Here is a 16,489-nt window from a genome sequence, read left to right as displayed (position 1 = left end):
TACATAACACTTCCTGGTGTATAATACAATGCCAATTTCTGCAAAGGGTTCATTTCTGTCACTTTATCCTGCATTCTCTTTAAAAGTCCAACATTTTTCCCCGTCAGATTTGGACAACCGTCTGTTGTCACACCTGCCAGCTTGTCTCATTTCAGTCCTAACATGTCCAAACATGCATTTACTTCTGTGAACAAGTCAATAACAGTGGTTGTCCCATTCATTGACTGCATGGCTGCCAACTCCTCCGTGATTTGAAAGTCTGCAGTTATCCCACTTAAGAAGATGAGTAGCTGGGCGGGGTCACGTACATCGCAGCTCTCATCCAAAGCCAGAGAAAAATAGTCAAAGTAGGCCGCTCTGTTCTTCAGCTGAAGCTCCAAGTTTCCAGCGATGTCCTCAACCCGCCTCGTTACAGTGCGTCGGGAGAGTGACGCGTTCTCAAGTGCGCCCTTTTTCTCCGGGCACAACAACGCAACAGAGTCCAATAAGCGCTGCTTAATAAACTCTCCGTCAGAAAACGCCTTACTTTTTCTGGTGATTTTGTGAGAAATTACATACCTTGTCCTGACGGCTGCATCTCTGGGGGTGTGAAGTAGTGGCGATTCAAATTATAATCTTTTAACACAGCGACCTGTGTACCACAGATTAAGCAAACGGCTTTACCTTTAATTTCTGTAAAGAAATACTTGGCAGTCCATGTCTTGTTAAAAACACGGCATTCGTTATCAACTTTTCTTTTCTTAGCTTGAGCTTGAGGGTAACCTGGCTAGCGTCACTTGTCGCTGTTCACCTTCACTCTCAGCTCACGCACGCATATACGTACATACGTAAGTAATACAAACATAACGCTTTTCAAAATACAATTTCCAAAAAAAGGCCGAAAACCAAAAACCGAAACACCGAAAGAAAAGATTGTGTCAATTATTCGGTGGCCGGATTTTCGGTGCATCCCAATAATTCATGATTGGCCTCACGCGGGCCGGACAGGGACGTACAAAGGGCCGGATGTGGCCCGCGGGCCGTAGTTTGCCCAGGTCTGCTTTAAAGCATGCTTTCGGTAGTTGCTCATTCACTTTTAAAACGACTCAGACTTATCGGCTTTCGTTGGGAACGCACAGCTGGTACTGCAGAACATGTGTCTTTTGCCGTTATTGTTTTCAACCCACGGAAAAGTTTCTTTGCACAAAGACAAAAATGATCTCATATTGCTTTGCCTCGCGCGATGCAATGTTTGGGTCCTGCTCTAGAACGCATTATGAACTATGATTGTTCAAAACAGACGAGACATTGAATGTATCTGTAGCCTGACCCAAACTCTTTGCAATTTTAGATTGAGAAACATTATTCTTAAATTGTTGCACTATTTGCCCATGCAAATTATTTGTACTAGTTTCTATTGAATATAGGGTTTAAATGATTTGCACATCTTTGCATTCTGTGTTTATTTCCATTTTACACTGTGTCCCAACTTTTTGGGAAACAGTGTTGTATTTTGTTTCCTTATTTGCTAACTATTTATCACTTGCTTTCTAGAAAAATCTTAGAGGGTGTGAGTAGTTTTCAAGGATAGTTTATAAAACTTTATAAAACTTTATGGGCTGGGTTGTCTGTCCTTGCATTTTACTCATCTTGTTAATGTAAGTTGGTCTTAATAGTACTTCAGTAATTACTGTCAGCATAAAAACATGTTTGGAAATAAAGAGTGACCCTTGTGTGCTTTGCAGTAATGTTGTATTTTCTCTTGCTGTGGTACAGGAAAGGTATAAAGTTATGTATATCTGGAAACCACCCACTTTTAGGATATATTTTGTTACCACTAAGACAATTATGTTTAGACTGTGGCCTCAACTTCAAAAAACTTTAAACATTGCAAACTCTGTTAGTAGGAAAGTGTTTATAACTGTCAATAAGAATGATGCTTTTTACTTTTGAAAGAAGCAAGTGTTCAAATAAGTATTTTTCATTGTTGCTTTGACATAAGTTTGAATTACAAAAGTAATAATCTTTTCTAGAACATGTAATTTTGCTGTATAGTCATTGTGTGTTTTATGGTTTCAGTCGATTAGATTTCTGTCCAGTTTTCATTTTGGTCTGATGATCCTTGAGGGATTTCTCAAACCTTTCAGCTGGATTTACAACAATAGTTCCTTCAGTTTGAAAGACAACAACCTAAAACTGTTTGGTAAAAAAATACTGTCAGAACATTTTAAATGTTGGTCTTTTTCAAGGACAGCAGAATCTCCATCGTCTACTTGATGAGTACTGGCTATACCTGTGCAGGTTGCCTTGAGTTACAGACACAGCACTACGGCTTGGTCAAAATCCTCTACACACCTGACAACTAACTTGGAAACATACAGACATTTACAAAAAGATCTGGACGTGTCCACCAGGGTCTGATCATTTCAGCAGAATATGTCAACACACTTGGAAGGATACTTATAGAATGTTTGTTTCATTTATCCTTAACCTCATGACAAAAAACACTGTTTCAGTTGACCCAGCTGACCTCGATTTCGATTTAGGATCAATAAGACAAGAGGAAAGGATCTTAGTTCATTTGTAGATGATGATTCAGTCTCAGCTTTTAAAGATATTTAGGGTTTTAGATTACATTTTAGGTGAAATGTGTTTAGAAATACAGAAAAGGCAAAAAGTTTCACAAGCATTCTCTTACCGCTATACTCATGGCGGTAGCTAACACAGGAAGAGTGGGATATGATTCACGGGCCACAAATTGTAATAATATCTATGTCGTCCATAAGTTAGTGGGCCCAGGATTCCTGGCGACAGACCTGCTTGTACTGCCACCTTCATGCAGATCCAAATTGGAAACAAACGTGCAATAAAAGTGTCCAGCTTTAAATGATAGGACATGGTTTAAAGCCACTACAGCCAAAATAGGAATGTACCCATGGCTGCAGAGACTGTGAAGACTACATAACTGAGAGAACTGGGAGAAAATGCAGCAACTCTAAAAAAAAACAAGTATTGTAAAATTTCCAAATTACTTCATTTGGACCAGTTGTAAGGAATTCGGCAAAGCCATAAAAACGACACAAAATGTTTCTGAGACGGTTTCAGTTTGGCTTGGATGCATATTTTATGTTGTTGAAATAAAAAATGATAAAAAATGATGATTACAAATGACATTGGCCCATCTCGATTCCCATACTTTTATTGCATAATACCAGTGTATTGAGCCAATGGTGGTAGATCCACTGAGGACATCGACCTTTTCTGTGACATCACCCTACACCACCACAGGGATACCATCCTCCTGACCTTTTCCCATTATCCTGTAAAACATCTTCCAAACCCTGTGCAGGTCAGCAGAATTCCATGGTCCTCCTAATCATCCTATATTGCTCTCTTCCTTTGATAATCCCTGAGGTTCCCCTCCGTCAAATCAACATTAATAGCCTGGAAGTCATCATCCCTTTACTCCACCCACTTTTGTGCATTCATCCGTCCACCTCTGTACCACCCGCCGTCTTCCCCCCACCCTTACATGCCCACCCTTACACCCCCACCCTTACACCCTTACACCCCCACCCTTACACCCTTACACCCCCACCCTTACACCCTTACACCCCCACTCTTACACGCCCACCCTTACACCCCCACCCTTACACCCCCACCCTTACACGCCCACCTTTACACCCCCACCCTTACACGCCCACCTTTTCACCCCCACCCTTACACCCCCACCTTTACACCCCCACCTTTACACCCCCACCTTTACACCCCCACCTTTACACCCCCACCCTTACACACATGGTGTCTCGTGCCGCATCCCACTCATACACCTTCACCGACGAGGCAGACACTAGCGACCAAATCCAGACACTGACTCAATTCTTCAATTCTGTCCCCTCGTCCTTAACACTCACTAATCCCCTGCTATCTGGAAATTCCTCAGCTGCACTCCCACCATGGTCCTAATGTGTACCGCGCCAGATCTCATTATGTGTATTCAAATCTCCAAATCACTTCACCTACCCGCTCCTGTGTTTCCTCTCAGTCCTCTTTAGCTGTGCCAGTACCTGCAGTTTACAGGGGTTATATAAACTGACAATAACATTGTTGCCCAGGGTCCTACACACATTCTAATCCTGGTACATCCAAAACTTTATTTGCCACCCCTTATTTAAAAAAGCTAGCCCCCCCCCCTCCCCTCCCCGAACCCTCCACTCCATCGCGTACTGCACAAAAACCCAGGATCCCAAAATCCAGCTGGGACTTGAGCCAAGTTTCTTGGACATCGACCACATCTGGAAACGCTTCCATATCATACAAAAGCTTAAACTCCTGTCCATTAGGCACTTCCAGCTTTCCATTGCACAGCCACGAGAGTCATTCTATGGAGCCATTCTAATCATGACTGCAATCCACCCCATCAATTATGGCTTGATTCAGCATCTCATGCAGCATTACTCCAGTCCTCCCAAGAACTCCCTGGCCACGCTTACTACCAAATCTGTACCGGCAGACCTCTTCTTAACCTGTCCACTGATATTCACTACACATGAATGCCCAAACATCACTTCTATTTACCACCAGTGATGTGTTTGTGGCCTAGCACACCACGCCCAGTGGTCCTGACACCTCTCGGTTCTTTCAAAGGGTCCTACATTAACTCCTGCAATTTCCATATTCGCGTCTTACAGAAATGTCCTGTAGCTCTGCATCAAATTGAAACACAGACTCTACCCAGCTAGCCCGGGGTCAGAATTGTGTCAAAACTAAGCATTTGAAGAAAGGGCACCCATTACCGAAATGTAACCTCTTGCTGAAAGTTCATCTTTTAAAAAGCAGATGTTATGAAATTATTCAAAATATTTGAAACACCTGCTGGTACCGCTTCAAAAGTGAGTCAAAGTGTGTGCAAAAAACACAAATGTTTGATATTCACCCTCAGTGACATGTTTCCGGGCCTTCTCCAAGGCATAACGCATCCGCAGTTACATCCATTTCTAGTTAAATTCTATTGTCATTCCAACATGCTGCTTCAATTGAATTGGTAAACTACTTGGGCACTTACCTTCTGTCTAAATCCTGAAGGTCTTCTACTCCAACATAGACAAATTCGGATGGGATGTTCTTTTCCCTTTGGTATTAACCCTTCTCTTACCAACATAAACTGAAGAAATTGAATAGAAAAGCCAACAATTATTGACAAAAAATACATTAAATAATATTACATGATAATATTTTCTGACAGGTGAGTTGGTGGTTCTGTCAAGAGCTCTGCGCTCCACTAGGATATAGTTGCTCACCTGAGGGTTTTCAGATTTCAGCTGTCATAACTGAATCGAACACAGATTTAATACATCTGACATGCCACTCGCTCCCAGGCCTTACTGTCAGTCTTGTTTTGGCAGAAAGATATGAACTAATGCTGTGCAGTATACATCCTTCAATAAAAGTTAAGTTTCAAATGGTTTAGAGTGGGCCCCCAAGTGCCTCACAATACAGTGGGGTCATTAGGTCCAGCCGTGCCGATAGTATCAAGCACTGCCAGGGTGGGACAGGTGGATGTAAAACAATGCTGCTTCATTCTATCAAACTCAATTGGCCAAGTCAGCGCTAGATGATGGACAAAACATGCCATGAATCAGTTTTTGTTATGACCAAGGGCAATAACTATGAATTTTACATCACAAAATAGTTGAGTGATGGAGAAAGCATTCATTTTGAGGTGAGATTCTTATCTTTCATTTAGCCCGTTGAAAAAAAGAGCTTTAGCGTAACAGTCCTTGATGTTAGTACTTAGGAGGACTGAGCTGCTCTTCAGTTTTTTTTTTTTAATCAATCCCACTTTCGAACTGTTAAGTTTAAATGTAAATAAATCCATGCTTACCTTAGATGTCAAGTTTAAAAAAGTAATTTCACTTGGAAAGGGTTTTTCGCATACATTAGGGTTGCATATGTCCATCACACTGCTTACACCCGTACATGCATGTGTTATGAATATGAATGAGAAACAGGTGTGAACTAAAATCTGTCCGGTGCATAATAAACACCTGGAAAAGACTAGAACTTCTAGTTACACCAATAGGGGACAATATAATCTTAAAGAGATGGGAGACCTCTCTGAAGAGATATATTCCCATGTCAGATTATTTACAGCAGAGTGGAGTGTAATTCAAACAGAAAACTGTTGTATTGTGATGCTTCCAGGAGATCAGCTGCACTAAAGGAAGTATACAGTAGGTGTGGCAAACGGGTTTAAATAATATATTCTAGTAGTAATATACAGGCATATACCTTTGTTTGAATGCATAAGTGGGTTTGGGAGTATTTTCCTCCTTGTAATGTTCATATCTGAATCAATATCTCATCTAGTGACTCCAGTTTCCCTCTATTAAAAAGTAGATTCTGGAACATTTTGGGTGGTAAAGTTCCCAGGGATAACCTTCCCTGTAATGACTCTTCCCTGGAATGTGATGTCTATGTAATTCCCCTTTAATGACTCTATGTGATGTCTATGTAATTACTCTGTAATGAATCTATGTGATATCTATGTAATTCCTCTGTAATGACTATATGTGATGTCTATGTAATTACATTATGTAATGCCTGTGTAATGAATCTGTGAAATGCCTCTGTAATGACTCTGTGTAATGTCTCTGTAATGACTCTACATGATGTTTATGTAATATCTCTATGTAATGCCTCTGTATTAATTCTGTGTAATGCCTCTGTAATGCTTCTGTAATGACTCTATGTGGTGTTTATGTAATGACTCCATGAAATGCCTGTGTAATGACTCTGTGTAATGCCTCTGTAATGACTCTGTGTAATGTCTCTGTAATGACTCTACATGATGTTTATGTAATATCTCTATGTAATGCCTCTGTATTAATTCCGAGTAATGCCTCTGTAATGCTTCTGTAATGACTCTATGTGGTGTTTATGTAATGACTCCATGAAATGCCTCTGTAATGACTCTGTGTAATGCCTCTGTAATGACTCTGTGTAATGTCTCTCTACACCATCGTAAGGTCTGATGGGTCTGAAGATTTAATCCCGGTACCTAACAGCAGTCAGGGTACCGTTGGCTAACACGTGAAGGTCTGTCCGACCCTCCAAGGATATGCCTCCCCAGACCTTTGCTGACCCACTGCCAAACCGGTCATGCTGGATGATGTTGCAGGCAGCATAACATTTACCATAACGTTTCACATCTGTCACATGCTCAATGAGAACCTGCTCTCATCTGCAAAGAGAACCAATGGCGGACTTGCCAATTCTGGTGTTCTCTGGCAAATGCCAATCGAGGTGCATGGTGCTGGGCTGTGAGCACAGGTCCTACTAGAGGATGCTGGGCCCTCATGTCACCCTCATGGAGTCTGTTTCTGACAGTTTGGTCTGAAACATGCACACCAGTAGCCCGCTGGAGGTCATTTTGTAGGGCTCTGGCAGTGCTCCTCCTGTTCCTTCTCGCACATAGTTGCAGAGACCGGTCCTGCTGCTGGGTTTATGCACTTCTACGGCTCTGTCCAGCTCTCCTCGTGTAATGGCCCGTCTCCTGGTATCTACTCTATATTGTGACAGTCCTGTGACCAGCCTGGGAGGGGTCGGCCAACAGCGAACTAAACTGAGGGGTGGTAACCAGAATGTCCCTCATTCACCTATCTGCACTCACTGATTGAGGAGTCTCCCTCCTAGCCGTGGGTGCTCCTGGAAGCGGGGGGGCAGAGATACTGGGAGAGCACAAGACAACCGGGGCAATAATTCGGCAAGCTACTCAAAAAGGCATGACATTTATTGTTTGTTTCAACACTACTTCATTATCACAGTCGGTGCTTCAGCACTCCCATCGGCAAGCGTAATGACTTGTGTTTGGTAGTCGATATCTGTATCAGAAATGTCAGAAAGAGTCACACGCTCTTTTGTGGTTACGTGTCGTTTTTTTTGAGTTAGTGTGTAGAAACAGCCGCGGTACTTTGTTGTCTGTGAGGCTGTTAATTCATTTTGCGGGAAAACACAAGTTCTCAGTATATTTTGGATCCCGACTCTGGTCTCTCATCCCCCTGCCACACTCACATTCATTCATTCACATTCATTCGTTCACATTCATTCGTTCACATTTAGCTGGTAGTGAATGGAAATTGAATAGTTTTTGCATGTGTTTTGATTGGTTGACAATAATATGCTACACAAACATACAGGTGAAATATCTAAATTAAATTAACCTCTTAATAATGTAACTTTTTATTACTGCGCAGTTCCAATTCATATGATTTAGGTCGATGGTAATAAACATTGATGAGAAAATAGACTTTGTTTTAATAAATCAAGCTTTTCAGTCAAAAGAACAACACTTTCGACTTTCATTAATAAATGTAGCAATTACATTAGATAAGGGAAAAGCATTCCCACCATTTTCAGTGCCAGTAATTCCATGTTGCTCACTTGGCCGTATCTAGCACTCCAGAAATACTTAGGTTGTGTCACAAAATGAGTTTGAAAGTATTCCATTTGAATACATGATCTATTTTGTCTCCTCTCTAAATCCTTTATAATTATAAACAGATTTTATTGCATGTGAGATTGTATAACTTGTTTCTGGAGGAGCACGTGTTTCCTTATAAGTAATATCGGTCCTATAAAAATAATAACATTCTCAGAATTCTGAAATGAAGTTTTCACTGACCTTTCTTGGCAATATCTGCTATTTCAAAGGTCGAAGTATTTTATTTGTCTAATGCACAGAATAACATAGCGTCATTCTGAACAATAAAAATATAAACACAATAGAGACGAGCAGCAATTCCAGAGAAAGTAGAAATGGGAATATGGACAGTATGAAAATAAATCTTAAATGTTATAAAAAATAAGTGTTGCAGGGCCTATGACTGGATACATTGAAATGTGCTAATGTACACTGAATGTACATAGAAGTGACCAGATCACATGAAGTGTTCATGTGATCAATAGATCAATGTTGCTGGTTGAGGAGCCTTATGGCCTGAGGGGAAAAACTGTGAGTCAGGAAGTGCGTGTCCTGATGCTCCAGTAATGTCTACCAGATGGCAGCAGTGTGAGCAGACCATAGTAGTCTTTGATGATGTTCAGTTCTTTCAGTAATGCAGCCTGAGAGGATGCTCTCAATGGTGCACCTGTAAAAGTTGGTGAGAGTTTTTGCAGAAATGCCAAACTTCTTGAGTTAGGAAGTACAGTACTTAGCTTGCAGATATAGTGCATCCCCTAAAAGACAAGTTTTGTGAAAACACACAAAAACAGTTCTCATATCTTCTAGGGCATTTGAAGTTAACCAACAACTGCATCCTCTTCTCTGCTCCTCAAGTGGGATCATCCATTAGTCCTCCAGAATATCTTTCCAGAAGAACTGACCCAGGGCTTCTATCTGCGTCTCATTTTAGATACCCTGGAAAAGGGGTGGAGGGCCTCAACTTCACCCGAGACCCTCCCAGCCACGCCTACTCTCACTGGGAAGTCTTTTCAACCCAAAGTGGCCCTCCATTTTTCATCATGATATATGAAGGTCTCGGTTATTATTTTGATTCATTGCTCAAAAGATTCTTGTCTCAGGCAGAACAGAGAGTTTTCTGTGAAGAGACAGAGACCCAAAGCTTGAACACTTATTTAGACAGGTGCTTAGAGGCGTTAGCCCCTCATTCAGTTATGTACTGGATGTCTTGATTTGGCTATCAATCAGATTATAAAAGACCAACACCTGCCATGATGACAACCTAGTTTGTTCTCATGGCAACATGACCTTAATGTTTTATAATTTAAAGAAGGCTAATGTTTTGGGTCGCTGTCTGTTTAAATGGAGACAGTGGAAGAAAGAGAAGAGCACTAGACCTGGAAAAGATAGCTTGACATCTCTGATAATGCTATTGGGAGACTGATTCAGGGGCTACTAAACTTTATACCGGTCTTCTGACAGTGAGTGCAGGGAATGTTATCACCACTGGCTGGTTTTCCAGTGCATGAAACAGACACAAATGAAATTCCAAAGCATATATTATCATAAGCATCAGATGGTCTTACAGTACAGTATAGTGCTATCCATAAATACTTGGATAGTGCCACAAGTTTTGTTGTTTTGGCTGTGTACTCCAGAATTTTGGATTTTAAATGATACAGCATTTCTTTTAGGGTAAGCCACAATTCATACATAGAAACAATTCAATGTGCTTTACAAAGATATATAAAAATACAATAGCACACAAACAAATACTCAGATGAAAACATCAAAACAACATCATCATAATAAAACACAGAATAAGAAAATACAAACAGAATTAAAATGAGATAAAAACATAGGAAGTTATGAAAGCTGTAAGGCTGAACAGCGTAGTTAAGTTCAAGCGCTCATTCATAGGCACATGAAATAAAACAATATGGTACTTTCATTCATATTGGTTTATTTTTATACACATGTTATTCACATGTAATAAAATATGTAAATAAGCACATTTCAGTCGTGCCAGGACAGTGACCCCAAACATACTTCTAAAGCGAGGCCAAAAAGTGATGACAGGTTCTTGACAGGTCAAGGCAATCACATGACCTGAATCCAAATGTGCATGCATTTCACTCGCTGGAGGCAAGACTGAAGAAGACTCTGAAACAAATAGGCACTGAAGATGGCTGTAGTAAAGGCCAGGCAGAACCAAGCCAAAATAGCTGCATACTTAAGGTGTATTATTTTGGAACCACTTATGTTGTACTTAAGTTTCTCTGAATAGTATTACAATAATATTTAACTACTTTTTAAATAGTAATAAGTATACTTCAGTGTGTTAAAATAGACCCACCTACTTCCTACTTTAGTTGATTTATAAGACATGATAGAAAATAGCATTGTAGTACTCCTGAAACATACTTCAAATTTATTTCAAATATATAGTATAGAATGTAGTATATCTATAAATACATTAGGAGCGTATTTTCAGTGTATTAAACCTGCTATTTCTAATCATGTATTATAAGGATACTAAACAGCAATGCTGTGGTAGAACTCATTCCTGCCATTCATTCAAACAAACAGTGAAATTAAAAGAGAAATAAAGAAAGACAAGACTCTCAGTAAAACTCTCAGAGAAAAAAAATCATTTTGCAAACTGAACATATATGAGGAACACATAACATGGGTTATGTGAAGACAGGGTAATTCCACCAGGAACCTTTTTTTTTTGCGTGAACATCACTTATTTCTAACCTCCACCTATAAACCACCGCCCTCCACAATCAGCTGCATATCCGTAACCAGGTGTACCTCACTGAGCTCCAAGAACACTTAAACCAATTTACCTCCACTCCAATCTAGCGTTCTTACAGGACATCCCAAGTCTATTACAATTAATTTGAGATGTTCTTGTTGCTATCCAGACATGTTTTGTTCCTACAGCAGGAGGTAAATTGTCCTCAGGGCACTCGTAGCATGCTCTACAAATTACCTCGATTCCCAGAGCATTTTTCCAATGTGTTATTTCTTATGGCCCCAGCTGCAGATCATGAATCCATCTAGGTTCTTTAGAGACTTTTTTTATTTATTGTGTAGCTGATATTTACATGGATGTGTATGTGTGCTTTGTTGTGCTGTAATGCATTGAAAAGCTAATTTATTGTATTAGGATTCTCCATAGAGCAGACTTTCAGTCCAGAAGTAGTCTCAATATGGGTTTGGGATACCAGCCCTACAGTACAGAATCTGACATTAATTTAAGTGTACCCTATATACATCTGTTTTTGTGGTCACCAGGTCTAAATACTTAGTCTGGGTGGAGCTATTTTATAATTTTTTTTAAAAGCGTAGGGTTTCAGACGTGTTCTGAAAATGCAGGAATTATGCTGTCCTAGCATCACATGGAAGATGAAAAAAAAGTAAACAAAAGGTAAAAATCTGTACAAATTTCAGTAGCCTAATATTTCCTTCTAGCACAATGGGTACTTGACAAAAAAATATTTAACAAGTGGGTGTCGTCAATATAGCTTTCAAAGAATGGCGTCTGAAATTACCACTAAAAGGGCCCCGCTGGACAACTCGCTGTGACGTCTGATTCCAGCCATGCCTCATCGTGGGAACTCCACAACAGGTGCGGGGTGGTGAGATTGAAGCACACTTCCTCCCAGCATATCTCGCCAAGACGGCCTAACCCGGAAACCTTGAGCTTGTACACACGAGCTGAGGAAACACGTCCCCCAGTTATACATCAGGGATGTAATTTGCAAATAACCAGCCTTAACACAAGGTATCATCAGAGTTCCGTGTGCCAAGGCAGTCCCATCCAAACACCCACCTGTCCTCCTCAGGCAGCACTGTGCCAATTTAATTTGACCCACGGTTTTCTGGACTCCTGCACATCGTTAATGTGCCACAACCAGGATGCAAACCCCTGGCCATGGCGACGCACATCTCGCTTCAATGTGGCAATTCAGACCACTACCCCACTCGGGGGCCAACTGACTCCAGCAATTTAATAAATATATTTTTGGACAAAACAAATTCATGAAGGTTTTGTGTAATGTTACATAACAATATGTTTATTAAGGTTTTGTGTATGATTAAATAACAACCTTTCATGAAGGTCTTGTGTATCGTTAAATAACAACATGTTCATGAAGGTCTTGTGTATCGTTAAATAACAACATGTTCATGAAGGGCTTGTGTATCGTTAAATAACAACATGTTCATGAAGGCCTTGTGTATCGTTAAATAACAACATGTTTATGAAGGGCTTGTGTATCGTTAGATAATGTGAACATGAAGGTCTTGTGTATTGTTAAATAACAACATTTCATGAAGGTCTTGTGTATCATTAAATAACAACATGTTCATGAATGTCTTGAGTATCGTTAGATAATGTGTTCATGAAGGCCTTGTGTATTGTTAGATAACAAAAAAGTGTTATCTCCAATAATATATGACAAATGATGACAAATGTATATTCAGAAAAGGTGTGTTTACACTACACCTTTGCCTAGGGCTAAGAGCCTCCTAAACCCTGGGCTAAGGGAGGTTTCAGCGCAGGGCTAACCAAGTGTTCACACTTGCATATTTTGAAGTGGGCTACCACCACCCTTAGCCTAGGGCTAACTGGCCCTGCTCCGGAGCAGGGTTAGCACTGACCACCATGTAAAAAAGTTGCTAATCGCGTGTCAGTGATGCCAGGAAGATCATGACATTTGTAGCTCTAACTCATGGAATGCAAAATAGTCTTGTGCTTAGGAATACAAGTGTGAATCTAACATAGTCCTGGGCTAAGAACAATGCAGTGTGAAAAGCCCTAAATAGATCCTGGTAATCTCGTCTATCAATTTTCTAGTTGTTTGGCAATAACCTGTAAATAATTAGACATCCTCTTAATAGCGTTTAAGACAAATTCATTTTTTGTTTTTGTTTCAGTGAACTATACCTATATGACTTCTTCTGAAAGCGGTAGGGCTATATGAGCAGCGTTGAGTAACTGACTGGAAGTGCAGCTGCACTCTGCTGGTCCTATGTACCGCAAGGCCGAAAGATCTGCCATATAATGTTACAAAGTGGCTCAGCACCACCCCACCCGCTTTAAGCACATTGTCTTGGCGAATCATTCTTAATTGAGTGAGAAGTAACCGACACTTGCAAAATCAAATCCTGAACCGACAAGATGAAAAGCTGCCATTCAATCCTAGAAAGAGACAGTTAAACAGAATTGCTCCAGGGCTGCTGTATAAAATGGCTGATCCCCCTCCTGCGACCTCACTCTCCAAACTGTCTGCCTTCAGCAGAATGGGATATGCAAGAAACACAATTACAATTCACACATGTCTATAATACATTTGAAAAATATGTTGAATATAAGAGCCAACTTAATTATTATTAGAAAAACAACTTGGCAAGATATGCTTTAGAGGCCATGATAAACTAGTTGCTTGGATAAGGCAAGAGGGGGAAGAAAGCTGTCACTGAATTTTAAATGTATGCATTTGCTGAATCGTCAAACCTACCTGTACACGTCTTGGTACATATATTTGTATTTGATGGTAATGTTCATTTGCATAGAAAATTGTTTATTAGTACTTCTATTATAAAAAAATGTTTACATTATTTATGTTCCATATGTTGTTCTGCCCACTTGCATTTATTATGCATTTTGGGTCAGGTCCTAATTGCAAAAAGGGAATCGGTATTTTCAAGGTTTAATAACACCGCAAAAACGTTATCCACAATTAACTGCTTAATTTGCAAGGGACTGGCCAAAACAGAACGGTGCATACTGTACATGCGTATATAGCCAGGCTACCTTTTAATCTTTGGCTCCACCATTTGTTTGTTGGGTAGTACTGAACATGTGCTTTAGCGCAAACGCGACCCCAGGTTTGTTTGCTCTAATGTAGCTGAGCTTGCTAGCTTTCTGAATGTAAAATGCTAACAGTAACGACTAGCTAGCCCCTTTCGCCCATTTTGTTTTGCTTGTTATGCGGCTAGCTAGCTAGCAAGCTAATTGCAGAGATGGATGACGGTGAAGAGCCGGGTTTAGTTCACTCTCACAGCTCTACTTCTGGGTCAAAATCGAGTGGCGACAAGATGTTTTCACTCAAAAAATGGAACGCTGTAGCAATGTGGAGCTGGGACGTAGAGTGCGATACGTGCGCAATTTGTAGGGTGCAGGTTATGGGTAAGTTTGCAATGTTAACGTTACACCCACAGCTAACAAGCTACTCGATATCCATTATGAAGCTAAACCATCTACGTTTAGTTAGCTCAGTTTAGTAACTTAGTGGTCAGAAAGAGACGACCACAATGAACAGGCATACCGAGAATGTTCCCTTGTATGGTAGCTACGCTTGCTAGCAAGCTCTGTTACCAAATAGAAAACTAACGTAGGTTGCTAGCTAGTTAACTGCTTGCGAATTCAGAGCACAGGTAATCTAACTGAAGCCAAGGTAAAGTTGCCACACGTAGTTATTGTACAGGGTGTACAAACGTGTTTACTAAAACTACAGAAGGTCGCTACAATAGTTACAGTAATCAACAATAGTTACAGTAATCAACAAACCAGCCACCTACAGTAATTCAGAAATATTTTGCTACACTCCCTTGCACGAATGGCTGTACACCTGTTCGAAATTATTTTAAGACATGTGCTGTGTACATTTTTTAAAGTAACGTTGATATTAACTTTCTCCACAGATGCATGCTTGCGGTGTCAGGCAGAAAATAAACAAGAGGACTGTGTCGGTAAGCCACGTAGCTAGCCCAGTAAACCATTAAAATACACCTGAAAGTGCATTTGGGTATTCCCCGGAGTAAATTTATAGATCCAGAACCAGGGTTGTTCTCATTTATAACGGGACCCCACATTAACTACTGCCGAAGCTACAACTCTTCCTGGGTTCCAGGAAACACTGGTTGCACCACATGAAGTTATTTGCCTCTTAGTCTCAAAGCCTGGTAAAATCATAATTTGTGTCCTGTTATGCAGGTAAACAAATCTGTGTGTGTCCCAATATAACTGCATGAATTCTGCCCTGCCTGCTGAATCTGACAATGATATTTAGCACAGCGTTTCATAGTATGCTTCTGTGTCTCCTCTTTCGCAGTGGTATGGGGAGAATGCAACCACTCCTTCCACAATTGCTGCATGTCTCTCTGGGTGAAGCAGAATAATCGCTGTCCACTGTGCCAGCAGGACTGGGTCGTGCAGAGGATTGGCAAATGAAATCACTCTTACTTCCCCATCCTTCCGCTGTGAGTGAGGATAGGAGCCCGGACTGAATATGACAACGTCTTAAATACGTGTGTGCATGTGAGCTGTCATTCTTTGGATGTTCAGATATAGAACAAGTGACCGATATTCTGAGGGAGACCTTGCCCCACCGTTTGGTGGAAATGTCAGCCGGCACGGGGTAATGCTGAAGGACTGAGGAGGATAGATACAGCTTTTGGTTTCTTTTTTTTTTTTTTGGTGCAATATGTTTTTGTGACAAAAGTGTTACTAGAAATAATAAATAATGTAATCTTAGCCTTATTTCTTTCTTTGGCATTTTAACACCACGTGCATATTGGTTGTCCCCCATTCGATGTCTGCCTTTTTATCAGTAAGAGGCCATTTCATATTTAAACTAATCTGGAGAATGTTTGCAGAATGCCTTCTACCACCTATATAGTAATTGAATCCCCAGTCAGTAAACAATTCCGGGCAAGTAGAAGATCAGTCCCAGTCAACTTATAAATGAACACATTTTAGACATTATCACTGCATAATAAGTAGGCAAGTCACATGTCCATAAGCATAGTCATATTTTACTGAAAGTATCAGCACTTGTTTGAATTTATTTTGTGATAATAGGTTTTATAGATATTTGTTTGGTAAAAGCAACAGTTTGGAAATAAGGAAAAGTAGGCAGCCAGGCTCCTTAGCGAAGTTACATCTCTGGTGAAAACTATAGGGAAAAGTACATGTAAAACAATTATGCCAATTCGCACATCTACTGGGACAGTTCTGGATGCGAGGAGTTGTGC

General features: G+C 40.5%; 1 protein-coding gene across 1 annotated transcript; it reads left to right on the top strand.

Moving 5' to 3' along the window:
* Positions 1–14,299: 14,299 nt before the first annotated feature.
* rnf7 (ring finger protein 7) lies at positions 14,300–15,989 on the top strand. Its single transcript, XM_010873559.5, has 3 exons — positions 14,300–14,642; positions 15,158–15,205; positions 15,568–15,989. Exons 1-3 carry the CDS (start codon positions 14,477–14,479, stop codon positions 15,684–15,686), a joined length of 333 nt encoding a protein of 110 aa, XP_010871861.1. The 5' UTR covers positions 14,300–14,476; the 3' UTR covers positions 15,687–15,989.
* The last annotated feature ends 500 nt before the right edge of the window (positions 15,990–16,489 follow it).

The sequence above is a fragment of the Esox lucius genome, chromosome 1 (assembly GCF_011004845.1).
Source record: "Esox lucius isolate fEsoLuc1 chromosome 1, fEsoLuc1.pri, whole genome shotgun sequence".
Lineage (NCBI taxonomy): Eukaryota > Metazoa > Chordata > Actinopteri > Esociformes > Esocidae > Esox > Esox lucius.
Note: the sequence above shows the minus strand (reverse complement) of the source record. Positions and strands in the feature narration are given on the sequence as shown.

Coding starts and splice junctions, on each gene's coding strand:
- rnf7 (XM_010873559.5), top strand. CDS start 14,477: ATGGATGACGGTGAAGAGCCGGGTTTAGTTCACTCTCACAGCTCTACT. Junction 14,643..15,157: donor TTGTAGGGTGCAGGTTATGG/GTAAGTTTGCAA, acceptor CTTTCTCCACAG/ATGCATGCTTGCGGTGTCAG. Junction 15,206..15,567: donor TAAACAAGAGGACTGTGTCG/GTAAGCCACGTA, acceptor CCTCTTTCGCAG/TGGTATGGGGAGAATGCAAC.